General features: G+C 39.7%; 1 protein-coding gene across 1 annotated transcript in view; it reads left to right on the top strand.

The window, feature by feature from the left end:
* The window catches only part of ACBD6 (acyl-CoA binding domain containing 6), a 179,689-nt gene extending 169,952 nt beyond the window's left edge, over positions 1-9,737 (top strand). Inside the window, exon 8 of the mRNA XM_046684208.1 lies at positions 9,449-9,737. Coding sequence (XP_046540164.1) covers positions 9,449-9,603 — 155 coding nt within the window. The 3' untranslated portion in view covers positions 9,604-9,737. The remainder of the gene's footprint in view (positions 1-9,448) is intronic.
* Positions 9,738-18,719: the final 8,982 nt, after the last annotated feature.

The following is an 18,719-nucleotide window of genomic DNA, read 5'->3' as shown; positions in this document are numbered from 1 at the left end:
GTGTAGAAATACTCAGGTCATTTTATTTGGTTAACATTGTGATCACAGGCCTAAGGCCTATGAGCTTTTCAAAACCTATAAAAATATTTAAGAGTGACATTAGCATCGTGGCAGAGTGAGTTGCTCCCTTTGTTTCTCCCCTCTAAGTTACAACCAGTAGGACATCCATAGACCAACAAAAGGATCCTCTGCACAGCACACCAAAAAACCTGAGAAATACATACATCTATACATCTGAAGGTGGGTGGACTGGACCTCGTGGAGGCAGTGGAACCAGGGGAGTAGCAGCAGTGGCTCCTGAGACCAGAGGCTTCAGAAACTGTGGTGGCACTCACAATTAGAGGCTTCAAGAACCTCAGTGGTGCCCGTCACCCAGCCCTCTGCCCCAGCAGTAGGACCTATGACCCTGGCCTTCCTGGCAGTGGAGGCTGCATGCAAGTGCTCCCAGCAGCGGTGGTGGTGCTTGTGACCTGAGGTTCCTGGAGCCTCTGGTGACTGGAGTCTCCAGGAATCGCAGCAGTGCCCAAGACCAGAGGCTCTACAAATCACAGCAGTGCTTGCAACCAGAGGCTCAAGGAACCGCTGCAACACCTGCAAGCCAGGTGCTCCCCCCATGGCAGTGGTGTGACCCTGGCCCACTTGGTAGCAGCAGTGACATTCGTGAACCCAGTGTCCCTGGCAGCACTGGTGCCAGCACCCCCAGAAAACCCAGGAGCAGCATCAGAGGCAGTGTGCATGGCAGTAGTCCCCTGGCCACAGCAGTGCCTGAGACCATGGAGAACCTTGTAGCAACAACAGTGGAGCCTGTGACCCTGGTGCCCCCCCAGCTGCAGTGGTACCCACAACCTCAGCTCCTCCAACCCCAGTAGCAGCACCTGTGGACCAGACAACCCCCCCAGATGTGGCAGCGGTACTCCTGATCCCAGCTCCTGCTCCTCCCTTCTCCTCTCTTTGCCACATTGGGGAAACCCACAACTCAGGTGATTCCAGAAGCAGCAGAGGTCCTCACCAGCCCAGTGACCCCAGAGGTAAGACCCATGATCACAACAAAAGGCACAAGCAAGGCAAACAACCTTGGAGGCACAGGCAGCACAGCAAGGGCATGACACCACCTCTGGCAGAGTCAGTGGAGGGTGGAAAGTGTTGGCTCTCAACTACAACCAGAACCAGCTGAGAATCAAAGTAAATAAAGCCTTACCTAAATAAGAAAGGCATTAGCTACTACAAATGCACTGGCGGAAGAACAACTCTCTAGCATCATGAAAAATTTTGGTAACACAGTATCACAAAAAGAAAATTACAACTCTCCAAAATCCAAATTTGAAGTCATGGAGGATTGTGATCTAACTGATGGAGAATTCAAAAGAGCTGTCATAAAACTCAACAAGCTACAAGAAAACTCAGAAAGACAGTTCACTGCACTCAAGAATAAAATTAGTGAACAAAAGAAGTACTTCACCAAGGAGACAGAAACTCTAAAAAGAGCTGAAGAACTCAATAAATGGAGCTGAAGAAGAAAGTAAAAAGCATTGGAAATGGAGCAGACCATATGAAAGAGAGAATTAGCAACTTCAAAGATAGAAATCTAGAAATGATTCAAGTGTAAGAGGAGAGAGAACTAAGACTTAAAAAAAATTAAGAAATTCTACAAAGGCTGGTCTGGTGGTGTAGTGTTTAAGTTCATGCACTCTGCTTTGGCAGCCCAGGGTTCACAGGTTTGGATCCCCAGTGCAGACCTACACACCACTCATCAAGCCATGGTGTGGCGAGATCCCACCTACAAAATAGAGGATGATTGGCACAAATGTTAGCTCAAGGACAATCTTCCTCAACAAAAAAAAAAAGAAAATAAATTCTGTGAGAAATATCCAACTCAATTAGGAAGTGCAACCTAAGGATAATGGATATCTCAGAAGAAGAGAGGGAGAAAGGAGCAGAGAGCTTATTTAAAGAAATAATATCTGAGAACTTCTCAAACCTGGGGAGGAACTGGATATATATAAGACATGAAGCTAATATAACACCTAATTATCTCAACACAAAAAGACCCTTTCCAAGACAAATTATATTGAAACTGTCAAAAGTCAATGATGACAAAAGAATATTAAAGGCAGCCAGCGAGAAAAAAAAATAACCTGCAAAAGAACCCCATTAGCCTGTCAGGAGATTTCTCAGCAGAAGCTCTGCAGGCCAAGAGAGAGTGGAATGGTATATTAAAAATATCATAAGATAAAGACTGTCAGCCAAGAATACTCTATCCAGAAAAGTTATCTTTCAAATGTGAAGGAGAGATAAAGGCTTTCTCAGACAAACAAAAGCTGAAGGAGTTCATCACCCCTAGGCCTGCCATACAAGAAATGTTGAAAGGAGCTCTCCTACCTGAAACAAAAGGCAAAGGTATATGAAGCTTTAAGCAAGGTGATAAATAGAATCAGAAAATTACAATTTTATATCAGAATAGGTTAGTAAACAATTATAACATAAAGGTTAAAGGGAAAGAAAGCATTGAAAATAACTATAACCACTTCCATTTGGTAATAAACTCACAATACAAGAAGGGATACTTTGTGACAACAAAAACATAGAAGAAGAAAAGGAAAAAGATGGAACTTGCATAGGCAAATGAAGATAAGATCCTATCAGCAAAAAAAGGACTGTCTCATGTATGAGATCTTTTATCTTTTATAGTAACCACAAAGCAAAAATTCAGAGCAGAATCATGAAACATAAAAAAGAGGAAACTGAGAAAACACATTACAGTGAACCATCAAACTGAAATGGCAGACAGAAACACAAGGAAAAAGAAACAATGGAAGTATAAAGCAACCAGAAGACAAAAGACAAAATGTCAGTGTTAAGTCTTCATATTATCAGTAATTACCCTACATATAAATGGATTGAATTCACCAATCAAAGGACACAGAGTGAAACATGGTGTAGTCTATACAGAAGTCAAAATATAATTAGGTACATATGAAACCTATATAATGTTATAAACCAATGTTACCTTAATTTTTAGAAAAGACACAGAGTGGCTGGATAGATTAAAAAACAAGACCCCAAAATATGCTGCCTCCAAGAGACCCTTCTCAGCTCTAACGACAAACATAGGCTCAAAGTGAAGGGATGAAAGATGGTAATACAAGCAAATGGCAACCAAAACAAAGCCAGTGTAGTGATGCTCAGATAAAATAGACTTCAAGCTGAAAAAGATAACAAGAGACAAAGATGAACATTATATAATGATAAAAGGGGCAGTCCATCAAGAAGACATAACATTTATTAATATATATGCACCTGAGATAGGAGCACCAAACTATATAAAGCAACTATTAACAGACCTAAAGGGAGAAATTGACAGCAGCACCATAGAGTAGGGGTCTTTAATACCCCACTTACATCAATGGATAGATCATCCAGACAGAAAGTCAATAAGGAAACATCAGCCTTAAGTGAAACACTAGACCAGGTGGACCTAATAGATATATATAAAACATTCCATCCAAAAGCAGCAGGGTACACATTCATTCTTCTCAAGTGCACATGGAACATTCTCAAAGATAGACCATGTGTTGAAAAACATAAGCCTCAATAAATTTAAGAAGATTAAAATCATATCAAGCATCTTGTATGACCACAATCATATGAAACTAGAAATCAACTACAAAAAGAAAGCTGGAAAATCACAATTACATGGAGACTAAACAACATGCTATTGAACAACTATTGGATCAATGAAGAAATCAAAAATTATCTGGAGACAAATGAAAACACAACATACCAAAATCTATGGGATACAGCAAAAGCAGTACTAAGAGAAAAGTATATAGCAATACAAGCCTACCTTAAGAAACAGGAAAAATCTCAAATGAACAATCTAACACTATACTTAAAGGAACTGGAGAAAGAAGAACAAATGAAGCCCAAAGTCAGTAGAAGGAAGGAAATAATAAAATCAGAGCAGAAATAAATGAAATAGAGACTAAAAAGACAATAGAAAAGACCAGTGAAACTAACAGTTGCTTCTTTGAAAACATAAACAAAATTGACAGACCTTTAGCTAGACTCACAAAGAAAAAAACAGAGAAGCCTCAAATAAATAAAATCAGAAACAAAAGAGGAGAAATTACAATGGATACCACAGAAATACAGAGGATTGTAAGAGAGTACTATGAAAAGCTATATGCCGACAAATTGGATAACCTAGAAGAAATGGATAAATTCTAGAATCATATAACCTCCCAAAACTGAATCAAGAAGTAGAGAATCTGAATAGACTAGTTACTAATAAGGAGACTGAAACACTAATCAAAAATCTACCAAAAAACAAAATCCCAGGACCAGATAGTTCTGCTGGTGAATTTTACCAAACATTCAAAGACGATTTTGTACCTCTCCTTCTCAAACTCTTCCAAAAATTGAAGGGAAGGGGATGCTTCCTGACTTATTCTACAAGGCCAACGTTACCCTGATACCAAAACCAGACAAGGAAAATGCAAAAAAGGAAAATTACATGCCAGTATTGCTGATGAACACAAATGTAAAAATCCTCAACAAAATATTAGCAAGTCAAATGCAACATTACATTAAAAGGTTCATACATCATGATCAAGTGGGATTTATACCAGGTATGCAAGGATGGTTCTGCATCCACAAATTAATGTGATACACCACATTAACAAAATGAAGAATAAAAATCACATGATCCTCTTCATAGATGCAGAGAAACATTTGACAAGATTTACTATCCATTTTTGATAAAAATACTCAATAAAATGGGCATAAAAGGAAAGTACCTCAACATAATAAAGGCCATAGACAACAAACCTACAGCTAACATCATACTCAATGGTGAAAAACTAAAAGCTATCCCTCTAAGAACAGGAACAAAACAAGGATACCCACTCTCACCACTCTTATTCAACATAGTATTGGAAAGTCCTAGCCAGAGCAGTTAAGCAAGAAAAAGAAATAAAAGGTATCCAAACTGGAAAGGAAAAAGTAAAACTGTCGCTATTTGCACATGACATGATTTGATATATAGAAAACTCTGAAGAACCCACCAAAAGACTATCAGAAATAATTAACGAATACCGTAAAGTTGCAGGGTACAAAATCCACAAACAAAAATTGGTTGCATTTTCATACACTAACAATGAGGCGGCAGAAAGAGAAATCAAGAATGCAATTCCGTTTACAATTGCAACAAAAAGAATAAAAATACCTAGGAATAAATTTAACCAAGGAGCGAAAGACCTGTACAGTAGGAAAAACTGTAAGACATTCTTGAAAGAAATCAAAGAAGATACAAAGAAATGGAAAGATATTCCATGCTCATGGATTGGAAGAATTAGCATAGTTAAAATGTCCATATCATCTAAAGCAATCTACAGATTCAATGCAATCCCTATCAAAATCCCAAGGACATTTTTCATGGAAATAGAACAAAGAGCCCTAAAATTTGTATGGAGCAAAAGACCCTGAAAAGCCAAAGCAGTCATGAGGGGGAAAAAAAGAGCTGGATGTATTCACTCTCCCTGACTTCAAGATAGACTACAAAGCTATAGTAATCAAAACAGCATAGTACTGGAAGAAAACAGACATACAGATCAATGGAACAGAATTGAGAGCCCAGAAATAAACCCACACATCTGTGGACAGCTAATTTTGGGCAAAGGAGCCAAGAACATACAGTGGAGAAAGGAAAGTCTCTCCAAGAAATGGTGTTGGGGAAACTGGACAGCCATATGCAAAAGAATGAAAGTAGACCACTATCTTACACAATACACAAAAATTAACTCAAAATAGATTAAAGGCTTGAGTGTAAGACCTGAAACCATAAAACTCCTAAAAGAAAACAGAAGAAATATAAGCAGTATGCTCTTTGACATCAGTCTTAGCAATATCTTTTGGAATATGCCTCTTTTGGCAAGGGAAACCAAGAAAAAATAAGCAAATAGGATAACATCAAACTCAAAAGCTTCTACGTGGCAAAGGAAATGATCAACAAAACAAAAAGACAACCTACCAATTTGGAAAAGATGTTTGCAAATCATATATCCAATAAGGAGTTAATATCCATAATATATAAAGAACTCATACAACTAAATGACCAAAAAAAACCGGATTTAAAAATGGGCAGAGGATCTGAACAGACGTTTTTCCAAAGAAGATATACAGATGGCCAACAGGCACATGAAAAGATGTTCAGCATCACTAATTATTAGGGAAATGCAAATCAAAACTACAATGAAAGATTACCTCCTACCCTCAGAATGGCTATTATTAAAAACGACAAGAAATAACAAGTGTTGGAGAGGATGTGGAGGAAAGGGAACCCTCATACACTGCTGTTGGGAATGTATATTGAGGTGGCCACTATGGAAAATAGTATGGAGATTCCTCAAAAAACTAAAAATAGAGCTACCATATGATCCAGCTAGTCCATTTCTGGGTATTTATCCAAAGAACACAAAAACAATAATTCGAAAATATATATGCGCCTCCATGCTCATTACTGCATTATTCACAATAGCCAAGACTTGGAAACAACCTAAGTGCCCATTGACAGATTAATAGATAAAGACGATGTGGTGGGTGTGTGTGTGTGCACACAGTGGAATACTCAGCCATTAAAAAGGATGAAATCTTTGCCATTTGCAACAACATGGATGGACCTTAAGGGTATTATGCTAAGCGAAATAAGTCAGATGGAGAAAGTCAAATACCATATAATTTCACTCATATGTGGAAGATGAACAAGCAAACAAACTTGTAGATACAGAGAACAGATTGGTGGTTACCAGAGAGGGGTGGGGTTACCAGGAAAGGAGGTGTAGGAAGGGCAAAAGGGGTAAAGGGGCACATTTGTACCATGACAGATGGCAACTAGACTTTTGGTGGTGAACACAATGTAGTCTATACAGAAGTTGAAATATAATGATGCACACTGAAATTTATAGTGTTGTAAATCAGTTACCTCAATAATAATTTTTAAATAAATAAAAAATACTTGTAACCTGAAATAAAATACTTTTGCTCCAGAAAGCAAAAAATTGCAAAATATAATTAAATGTTTACAAATATAACATAGCTTCATTAATTATTAAATTTGGTATTCACAAACTGTTTTTAAAGTACACCCAGTACTTTGCTGTATCCCGCCTACTTGAATTTCAGTGGTTCTCTTATTCAGTCCCTTCTTTATATGCCTGCTGACACTAGCTAATTTCAAGACCCCTAAAGTACTACCACAGTATTCTAATTGGTCTACCCGCCACAAATTTCTAGGCTTTCCAAGTCACTCTTTATAGAATTATCATCCCAGCACAGAGGCCAGATTATGCCACTCCCCGCATAAATGCCAAATTTCTTAGCATGACGTTCAAAACCAAACATCTTAGAATGACTTTCAAGACCCTATATAGTTTGCCATAAATCCAGGCTCTGTATTGCTTCTCTGAGCCAGCAGACCATTCTCCGAGCATTGCTGTGCTCTCGTGCCTCTGTTAGTGGTTTCTCACTCTGCAACGCCTTTCTTTCTCAGCTTACCTGGAATTTTATTCTAGCCTTCAAAGCTCAGCTACTTGCGTTTTTCCTGATCCCTCAACTTTCTGCACCCCCCCACCTTTGCAGTTGTGTGTGTGTGTGTCTGCCACAGTTCACTCTGTTGTGTTAAGAGTTGCTGATTTACCTATTAGTTTCCCAGCTGTTTTCTAGGAAGTTCCCCGGAGCAGGAGTCTTACCTGTATCCTTGATAGGACTGGTATAATACGTACTCAGTAAAATGGCCATTGCATCAAGCTCCTTACCCTTCTTTCTTTCCCTTTTTTTAAGTCTTTTGTTGTTTCTGTTGTGTAACATATCACACTACAAAAGAGTATATAAAATGTATGTGAAGAATTTAAAATGTAGCTTTAAAAAAAGTACCCACCACCTAGCTTAGAAAATAGAACCGTAGGAGTATCTTTGAAACCCCCTGTGCCCCCATTCGGTTACACGGCCTTCCCTGCATACCGCCCCCTCCAGATTAGCACTATCCCAAGTTTTATATTAGTGAGTTCCCTTATAGTTTCAATCCATATTTGTGTCTCTGAACAATGGTGTTTTGTTTTGTCTGTTTTTAGAATTTTGTCTGAATGGGATCAATACTGAGTGTATTCTTCTGACTTGCTTTTTTCCTTCAACATTATGTTTTGGAGATAAACTCATGTTGTGTGAAGCTGTAGTTCACTGGTTTTCAATGTTTTATGGGGTTTCATTGTATAAGTAAGCAATAGTTTATTTTACATGTTATTCTCAATGGGAATTTGGTTTGTTTACATTTGGGGTCTATTACAAACAGTGGTGCTATGCACATTCTTGCAAATATCTCCTGGAGAACACAGGCAAAGCTTTCTATAAAGTGTATAACTAGGAGCACAGTTGCTGGGTCAGAGGGTCTGCATATGTTTAGGTTTAACGTGTAATGCCAAACTGTCGTCCAAAGCGACTGCATTGATGCACACTGTCCGCAGTCTAGCCGGGAGACTCCCTGGTCCTCCTCAGTGCTCGGCATTGTCGGTGCTTTTCATTTTCACCTCTTTGGTGGGTATGAAATGATATCTCCTGGTTTTAATTTTCATTTCCCTGAGATTACTAATGTGGTTGCTCATTTTTTCATATGTTTATTGCCACTTATGTTTCACCTTGTGTGAAATGCCTATTTTTGCCTTTAGTCCACTTGTCTCAGTGCCATCTAGTTAATGGACCTTTGTTTCCCACTGATCTGCGATGCCAGCGTTGTCTTAAATCCAGTAGCTATATGTGTGCAAAAGAAAGGACGCTGTCTGTCCTAGCCCTTTGGTCTCTTTGTCCCTCCGGGGGCAGTACCACACCATTTTCATAACAAGTCTCCATGTATATAGGTCCTTTTCCCCTTCCTGTGCCTCGTGTGATTGCTGCCATTTTTATTTTTTAAAAATTCTGTAGAGGGATGGTTTGATTACTAGGCCAGCTTTCTTTTTATTCACAAATTTTAAAGTTTAGTTAGTTATCCACTTACCACCTCTTCAAAGACAAAACAATTATTTTATTTGACTTTGACGGTGTTTCTAGCCTTTTGATGACTACAAACTTAACATTATTCTAATCAAAGTCAAATAGATTCTTAAACTCTATTTTTGTTCTTTTCCTATTTTGTTCTTTTCCCATCCTTAAGAATAGAGTCCAAAAGCCTCACAATTTAAAAAATGTATTTGCTTGTTTGTTTGCATCTGGGCTACCAAGAAGGTAAATTTGCTTTTCCTAACACTTGCAGATCCGCTGTAAAGGCACAGTTCTCATCCCCCCTCCGGCCACTGGTGTTCAGGCTTCCTTATTGCATCTTACTTGCCTTCCTGCTGAAGTATCGTCGTTTCTCTTTGTCTCGTGGTAACCTGATTTTCATATTTGTCCATTTTCCCGTCAGCTGCTGCCTGTGAGTTTTTGGACATTGTGGAGCTGCTGCTCCAGTCTGGCGCTGACCCCACTCTCCGAGACCAGGACGGCTGCCTGCCGGAAGAGGTGACAGGTTGCAAAGCGGTTTCTTTGGTGTTGCAGCAGCACACGACTGGCAAAGCTTAATCAGAAGACTGGAAAACCACAGTCTATAACAGCATAGGGCTTCAATAATGAAAGAAACCTGCAAAAATAATACTTCTTTTACCACCCATCTTTGGTATACATTGACTAATAAAATCAGTTCTGAGAAACTGGGATTCTGAAGTCTCAGCAATTCATTCTCCTTGCATGCGTTCCGGCGAGGACAGTTTTGGTGATGATCATGTGTACTGTGCATAATACAATCCAATTCTGCTGAGCGCGCTCTGAAATTTATCACTGTTCTAGAGGGTGGGGAGAGGAGGAGACACATCGTATTTCACAATATTAAACATGGCTGCTCTTTTAAAAAACATACAGAAGCAAAATATGACCAACAGTACTACACTGATAATTAGGGAGAGTTTCGTGAAATCCCAATATGGCAGAGATCAAATGATCTTGTGTCATTTTGTACAGGTGGTCTGAATAGATAGCTACAATAGTTAATCTTTGGGCAGACAGAATTGGGAAGATAGGAACAAAGAAGGGTGTTAAGAAAAAAGAAAGAAAGAGAGAGAAAGGGCAGAATTTTGTCATATAAGTGGTATAGAAGTCAAGAACAACTAGATTTACTCAAAACCTTGGACATTTTAAAATAAGATTCAGGGGCCAGCCCTGTGGCAGAGTGGTTAAGTTCACGCGCTCCACTTTGGCAGCCTAGGGTTTCGCCGGTTCGGATCCTGGGCGCAGACATGGCACCGCTCATCAGGCCATGCTGAGGTGGCATCCCACATGCCACAACTAGAAGGACCCACAACTGAAAATACACAACTATGTACCAGGGGGCTTTGGGGAGAAAAAGGAAAAATTTTTTTAAATCTAAAATAAGATTCAGTGACTTCACTCTAGGATTGAAACAATCTGGAGAATTCACTGGTTAGGTCAGGATTCCCTAAACCCACCTTCACAGAACAGGGAGGAATTTCCCTCGGGCTCTTTTATTTGGCTGTAAGTCCCTGTCGCGTATGGCAGCAGTCTTGGTAAAGGAGCTCAGGCCCCAACTGTTAGGCCTCTTTGGGTCTACTATGAAATCACTATAATGCCCCAATGCTTAGGTATGATACAAGTTAGTTCTGGATACCAGGAGAGTTTTTATTTTTTGTTAAAAGCATAGACAAGTATGCCACAGTTTTTATTTGAAGGACAGACAATTATGCCTGTTGAAACTGGCTCCCTACATTTTTCCCTTTTAAGCCTCAAGAACTCCATCTGGGGGAATTCCTTGACATTTGTTATTGTATAAGGAAAGTAGATGGTTGTCGTAGGAAAAGAAATGAAGTAAGAAACAAGTTGCGATGCAAAGATGACCATTTAGAGGATAACTTTTCTAACATGTCACTGTTAAGATAACAAGTAATAAACTTGCTTAGTGGAGCCCTCAGCAGTGGGTAAGATTTTCACTAGCTCCAGCTCAGCAGTCCTTCTGGAACAGCCCCTCCAGAGCAGAAATGAGGCAGATCAATGCTGCTTATTTTGTGATTTTTCTATCCTAACTTCTTGTTTTCTGAGATGTAAACCTAAACCATTCACCAAGACTGTTCATTTTTTAAATGACGTCTTAATGATCTGTGGAAGCGACGTGCGTGTTAGCACATAGTGACATGCCACTGTGCTTCTAGTAGTCTTCTCTTTGTTATCTTGTTCTTGTCCCACAGTCCCAGCTACATTGCAACCTATTGTTTAGCTAAACTCTTTCATGTTCCACTTTAATTGAAGGTGTTTTAAGAAACCTTATTCATTAGTAATAGTAAAAGTGACCAAGATGTTTCATGCAGCTTTTAACTGGTAGTACTTTGTACATTTTTAGGACATGAGCAAATCAAAAAGTGCTGATTCGTTTCAGATTTACGGGGTAGTTATCTGAGCAAGAAGCTGTCGAGGAGCTCCTTTCTCATCTCTCTTTTGTAATCTGACCTTGATACTTCTTAGAAAGTTTTTTATAGCCTGTTTTGCCACATCTAAAACTATACAGATTGTTTTTAAGCAAAGAATACAACTTTTTATTAATCTTATTTTAAAAGTTTCAAATTTACATTCAAAGCTATTACTAAAAGCAGTAATCAGCTTAACATTTTCAAGTGCATTCTAAAATCAGTTTCCAAATCTCGATTCTTTTGTCACCAGGATCTGAATTTTCAAAACCCTTACTATCATATAACAATCTCTGGAGCATCTCCCTGTGCCTTAAGAGGAAGATTTCATCCATAAATGTCAGAGAAAACTGGGTTGTGCTTTGTTTTCCTTCCCCTTAAATTATTGAATTATTATGTAGCGCGTCACACTCAGCCAGATCATGAGTTCCATCGCCAAAAGCTGCAGGAGTTCCCACCAAGAAAGAATGCAAATTTACTGCAGCGGAAAGCCAGCTAACTTCCCCAGATACACGGTGAACCCTGTTTTCATGTAGTTCAGCAGGATGAAACTAGGACATGCTTTCATTTAATCTAAGTTTGGTTCTGCTATTCATGAGTTTTTTTTCCTGGACAGATTAGTAATGTTCAAGCCAATCAGTATTTTAAAATATCATAGAAAACCTTTTTCTGAAAGTTCATTGCTGGTCATAATTCATTAAGAACTTCAAAATAGTTGTTCAGCTTTATTTGTTTAGTATTAGTGGGATTGGAATTCAGTTTACCTCATCTTTGGTTCAAACTTTCTGATTTTTTTTTTTTTTTGGAGGAAGATTAGCCCTGAGCTAACATCCACTGCCAATCCTCCTCTTTTTGCTGAGGAAGACTGGCCCTGAGCCAACATCCATGCCCATCTTCCTCTACTTTATATGTGGGACGCCTGCCACAGCATGGCTTGAGCAGTGGTGCCATGTCCGCACCCGGGATCTGAAGTGGCGAACCCTGGGCTGCCAAAGCGGAACATGTGAACTTAACCGCTGTGCCACCGGGCCAGCCCCCAAACTTTCTGATTTTTTATTTTTAGCCAACATGAGTATTTTAAAAATTGAGTCACCACTGTGTTCTCAAACTGGAAACAAGTGGCATTGGAGGAGTCATAAAGTAGTGGATAACTAAAGACCTTTGTCAGAGTGGTTGAGTAGTGCTATGAGTAGTTACTTTCTGTCACTTTACCACCTGCATTTTCTAGACTGTTTATATATTGCCTTTCTACCCTACCTCATTCTCAATTCCACATTTATTGTATTGTCTTGTCCTCCAGCCACCTTTGTAGATGTGTTTCTACACATAACAACATACCTAGCCCTATTTTCCTGTTTTTAGGAAAGAGAAAAAGGAAATTTGTTGCTTTTTCTTTTTTTCTTTCCTGAAGATATTGTGATCAGAACAACACTAACAACTCTTTCTGTGTTTAATATTTATTCATGACAGTCGTTTACTTTGCCCTCTACCAGCTAATCTAAGAGGTCCTGATTACCTTCGTGGTAGTCTTGCTACACACTAGTGAAAAATGAGGACTAAATAGAGATCATGTAAACAAACCCTAAAGAGGAGGCAAGGAAAAGTATCTGAGCTGCTGTTATCTTCAGAACTCTTGCTTGAATCTACTAAATCAGTGTTCCTAACTCTTAGGGAGTTCCAGGTCACTTTGAAAAACTAAGAGCCGCTTCCCCTGGAGCATAGTGTGTGCATGGAATTTGGAGGAGTTCATGATGTCTTGAAGCCCACCTATAAATCCCATTTAGAACCCTTCTTTCTGGCTCCTTGTTACTGTGTTTCAGGCATGAGAAATCTTTTGTTGACTGACCCAATTTTCATAGTTTTTAAGTACTTCTGCCAGATGATATATGGGGTATTGCCATGCCTATTGGAAAGAATGGGAAAAGCACTTTTTTTTTAACCATTGGACAAAATTTCAACAATATACATAGACTACAGTTTTATCACTGATCACCACATTGGGGAATTTTTAAAGAGGCAATGGCCAAAAAGTTGGACCCTGACCTGTTTGACCTTTGATTCTGCTGCAGGGCAGAAATGAGCCCGAGTGTTCGATACTGTGTGATTAGTGATGGCTTTTTATATGCATTTAGCTTTTTTCACTTTTCACAATGCTTTCATCATCTCTCCACTGTAACCCAATAAATTGGTAGTGCAAATATTAATGCCACTTAAATGAGGGTGAATCTGGGACAAAAACAGCTTACTTAAATGGCCCAAGATCCCAGAGTAGAAGGAGGGCCCCAGTTAGGACCAAGTCTGCTGAGTCTCAGTCCTTCCTATGAGACCGCAGACTCATGTGAAGTTTCCCAGCTCCTCCTCCATTCCATGCACAAGTATTTCTTGAGAGCCTACTAAATGACAGGCATTGTTCTAGGCCGCTGTCATTCCCTGTTCCCATTATCATGGATATTTAAAAGTACTTAGACACTGCTATCTCAAGCTATGGCATGAGGTATCTTGAAAAGTCTCACAGAAATTAATAAATTACCAGTCAAAAACTAACTAAATCTTTTAAACCTATTATAACTGTGACTTGAATAAAGATGTAAGAAGTCAGCCAACTGGCCACACACTGTTCTGTCTTATGCTTGTCAGGTAGAAAAGTAACAACCAAAGCATAATATCTGGAATCGTATCTATTATCTATTTTTTTAATGTTTCAGCATTTTCCAGCTAAAAGGTTGCCATAATCCAGTGAACCTTTCTATTAAATAGGTATTTCTTAGCTTCCTGCCAGGTTTAACTACTTGGCTATGGGTTGTTATTCCGTGTCCAGTACGGCCTCTCTGAGGATTAATGAGCAAGGTGTGTGGCTGCAGCCGAGCTGAGCCTGGGCTGCGGAAGGGGCCAGTGCCCAGGCCAGCGCATGCTTCAGTTAACCGGGAAGACCTTGAAGTGTTTATTTAACATTGCACAGTTGAAACTTAAGGCTTTCATCGAACTTTAAGTCCTTAAAAGATCCCCTTCATAAATAAATGTTTATCTCAGAATAGGTGTGTAACCCACCAGCCACAATTTAGTAATGAACATAATTGAGTATAAGTATGAGTGAATTTCAAATTCCAATTCCTAAATTTTGGGTGAAATGTTTTAATATTAGTTATAACACTATATTTGACCAATTCTAAAGCACACATTTTTTCACATTTTAACGTGTCCAAAGTTGGACATCTTTTACAAACAATGGCATGTCATAGTTGAATTGACAGCATTTTCTTTCTTAGTGATACATAAATTAATGTATCTTACAATCAATACGTCTTAACCTCAATGACATAACAGTAATTACACCATACTTTTGTACAGGACTTTATACATCTTAATTGAACCTCAGAATAATTGTAAAAGTAGAAATAATTGTCATTTTCTCTATTTTACAAATGAGGAAATTGAAACTCAGAACCGTTAGGCAAATTGTCCAAGGTCACACAAATAGAAAAAATAAAAATGCCCATCTTTATATAGACTTTATTGTATATAAAGCACTTCTACATACGTCATCTTATTATTTTCAGAATCAAGGTGATGATCCAAGCCTTTTGTGATACCAAGGCCAAAAGTTTTCCTGCACCACATTATCAGGATAAGCTAAAGTGAAAACGAAGTCAGCCGCACTCGGAGATGCGTTCCCGAGCCCCTTCACGGATGTTGCATGTGCGCACTGCACATCCTCCTTATAAGAAGCCTTCACTGCAGTCCTTTCTAATCGCGTGATTTGAAAAATTTTTATGATCATTATTAGACCTTTACCTTGAGCATCTCTAATTATTCCAGTAACCACAGTTCCTTCATCAGCTTTGGGGTCAAAGTATAGTGATTATCAGACTGAAGAAAAAAAAAGCTTCCTTGCTATCCTCATCACCTAACATTTATCATGCACCCAATATGATCAGTTTCTCGAATACGCATTAATTGGCATTACACTAAAGGATTGAATTGAACAGGAAAAGCTATTTAACCTCATCTTTATTCACTTATCCTTGAAATATTCTTGTCATGCTCCTCCCTGAAAAGCAGAACTTCAAGGCTTGATCCTTGTGTAGATATCATAGTTACGGGGAGTTCATGGCTTTTTATTCCTTACTGTGTTTACTTTTACATATAAATTCTTCAAAATTTTCTTGCCTATGTTTTGTTATATCACTTTTTCTTGGCACAATTATAAAATAAATCTTATTATTTTACATGTTTTACTCTCCCTTCTTTTGGGAGTCATGTACTGGAGTCACTTCTGAGGACAGAATTCCTTCCTCCAGCAGCAGAAAGCCTCTCAGCCCCAAAAACCAGATGGGGATGTTCACCAGGCGCACGCTGGTTTGTACTGGAGACCGACCCTTCCCTGCTGCTATTCTTCCCACGTGTCTTAAAAGGAATGAACATGAGTTTGCAGGACAACACTGAGGTTACAAACCAGGTGGGGCGTGTCCACGGAGCTGCCCCCGGAACATGCATTTGCCTTGAGGTGCAACTGCAGGCACTCGGTGTGGGTTTCTCTTATGGTTGGGAAAATGACCATTTGAACCTAACACTGCTGAATGCAGCAGCTGAACAGGAGGAACCGTGAGGGCCTTATGGAATAGAGAGGTGCCTTTCGATGGGCTGCCCTAGGCAGCAGCAACAAATGCATCACCCGCACTGCAGCCAGGATTTATTTTTCCTCTCACTTGTGTAGCAATCCTGGTTTCCATTTTAATATTTAGAAGGTAAGTTCAGTTGATGGACACTTTGTGTAATAAAAAGCTCTTTTAAAGTACGTGCACACATACACACACAGGATAAAAAGTGGCACCGCCAGTGCCTGTGGCTTTCATGGAGTACATTTGTAGAGCCCAAAGCTTAGTCCTGGATATGTTTATAGCACTTTAGCTCCGTTTGTGAGTTTGGAACCCTTCCAAAAAAAGAAGAGAACGACATATATTATTGTTTATAATCTGCTTTATTCTGCCAAACCTTGACTGAACAGACCTGTGGATTGCTGTTTAAATCCCTCAGTGTCTTTAACTACCGATGCGGAGAGTGGTTAATGCGCATCCTCAACGAAGCTTGGCATCCACTCCAGGAAATCACTTTAATTGAGAAGCATTAAATGTTAAAATGATTCTAAAAAAATAATAAAGCCAGCACACATATTGAGCATAAAAGTCCCGGCCCGTTGGTAATACAGGTTCTTGGTTATCGTATTCCTCCACCCTGGGTGAGCTTTAAGCCTGCAGTTTGACAGGTGTCAAAATAGTGACTTTCAATTCCCTAGGTCACTGTCTGCAGGCAGCCACCCATTAGCTGGCCGGTGAGCAGGCAACCTTAACGGCCTCCACTTTAGAGAAGGGGAGGGAGCTGTCAACTTTATAGATGTTTGTTCTTCTGGAATAATAAGCTGGTCCCAGCTGACCAAAATAGGAAATTTAACCCCAAAGTCCTTGCCTGGGCTTTCCATTGCTGTGCTGAAGCCATCTGTTGAAACCTATTTACCATTTTAATGGCCTTTTTAAAAAACTGCTTATTTCCAACTCCAAGTGTATGCCAAGAGCACTTTTTTGGACCTATATTTTATCTTTCATGAAGCAATTCCCAGTCTTTCCAAAATCCCCAAACTCCTCCCAACCAACAGGAGATTCTGGTCCGGTCTGGCAAGCACGTGAGAGAAAGATAAATCTTTAACACTCTCCCCAGCTCTAGAGACAGCCCAGCCTACATCAGCCTTGAAAGCTCTGGCCGGTTCAGAGGTCTGCTAAACAACCTGGAGGATGAATGAGCCACACCCCAGGAGCCCCTCCCGTGAGAAGGGAAGCGTGCATCCTGTCAGGGACAGCCTATGACTTCTTTATTTCATTACAAAATAGCATTCCAGTTAATAACATACTTAAATGCAATTTTTGTGTTTAACGGGGGAGATGGCCAAAGGAAGAATCACCAAAGGAAAGGTCTCTCAAGGAAAATCCTGAAGTCACATTGGATAAAAATGAGAGAAGAAAATGAATGAAAAAGTCATAGAGACAAATGTTGCATGCAAAAGCCCACGCCCACTTTCTCTGAAAGGCTAGGATGTACTCTCCTAGGGCAGGGGCTATCATTTGGAAGACCTTTATTTAATCGTTTGGTTGGGTTATTTTTATTACTCCTTTTACAAGTATGATAATAAAAAATTCTCTCTTCCTAATGATTTGGCCCCATTTTATAAACATTGGTGTTTTTCTTCCTCTTAGCTCACGCTGTGTCCCAGTAGCAGGGCTGACCATCGCTGACTCCCCTGAGGCAGCCACGACCCAAACAAGCACCCAGACTGAGCCCCATCCCTCACCACCCCCGACAGCCGGCAGGGGACCGATGAGGAAAGGCACCAGGAGTTCCAATGATAAAACTGAACTAGCATTCTTCTCAAGAGGTGTGGCAAAGGGACGCAACAATTGTCCGTTTAGACTCTAAGGGATAATTTTTAAGCTATGTCTCAACTATCAAATCCAAGGAAATACATTCAGATACATTGAGGATAACCTCTCTTAGGATTTTACTTCTAGCCTGGCCATTGGCTAAAATGTACGTCACACTGACCTACCTTTGGTCTCTTTCTACCCTTTTCTGATTTTCGCTGAGTAGAGTCCTGGCCCAAAAAGAAAGAAGGCTAAGAGAATTTTCCACTAAAACACTGATTATTGAGCCGCCATTTGCTCTCCTGAGTTTGTGTCGTATTTCATTCTTCTGGCCAGTGGTTTCTTTCCTTTATTCTTTAAGCAGCTGTCCTTTTGAAAAGCTCCTGTCAGAAAGAGAATCACAGTGCTCAGGAGCTGGTCTCTAGGGACCAAACCAAAAAGAGGACCAGATCATCTCTTTCCTTTGTGAGCCGAGAACACATTTTATAATTTCAAAAAGTTCCTAGATTTGCATTGTGGTGGGGCTGCATGCACAAAGTGGAAAGGATCAGTGAATTGTCAGACTGATGTACTCAAAACAATTATGAGTGACAACCAAGACTCGATATAGACAGGCTGCTGATGAGGGCTTTGAGAATGGAAGACTAAAGTCATGGCGTACAGTGCATATACTGGCAGAATCCTCAGGCCCCATTATTAGTGCCTCACGGATACTCAGATGAGTACATTTAGGAGCAACGGAGCCCTTCACAGCCACTTTGCAAATTTCCCTAACCACCACCCAGGGACTGAGCTAGTGAAGAAAAACTAAGTCCTC

This window comes from Equus quagga, chromosome 13 (assembly GCF_021613505.1).
Source record: "Equus quagga isolate Etosha38 chromosome 13, UCLA_HA_Equagga_1.0, whole genome shotgun sequence".
Classification (NCBI taxonomy): Eukaryota; Metazoa; Chordata; class Mammalia; order Perissodactyla; family Equidae; genus Equus; species Equus quagga.
The sequence above is the reverse complement of the archived record's forward strand: the minus strand, read 5'-3'. Positions and strand labels throughout refer to the sequence as shown.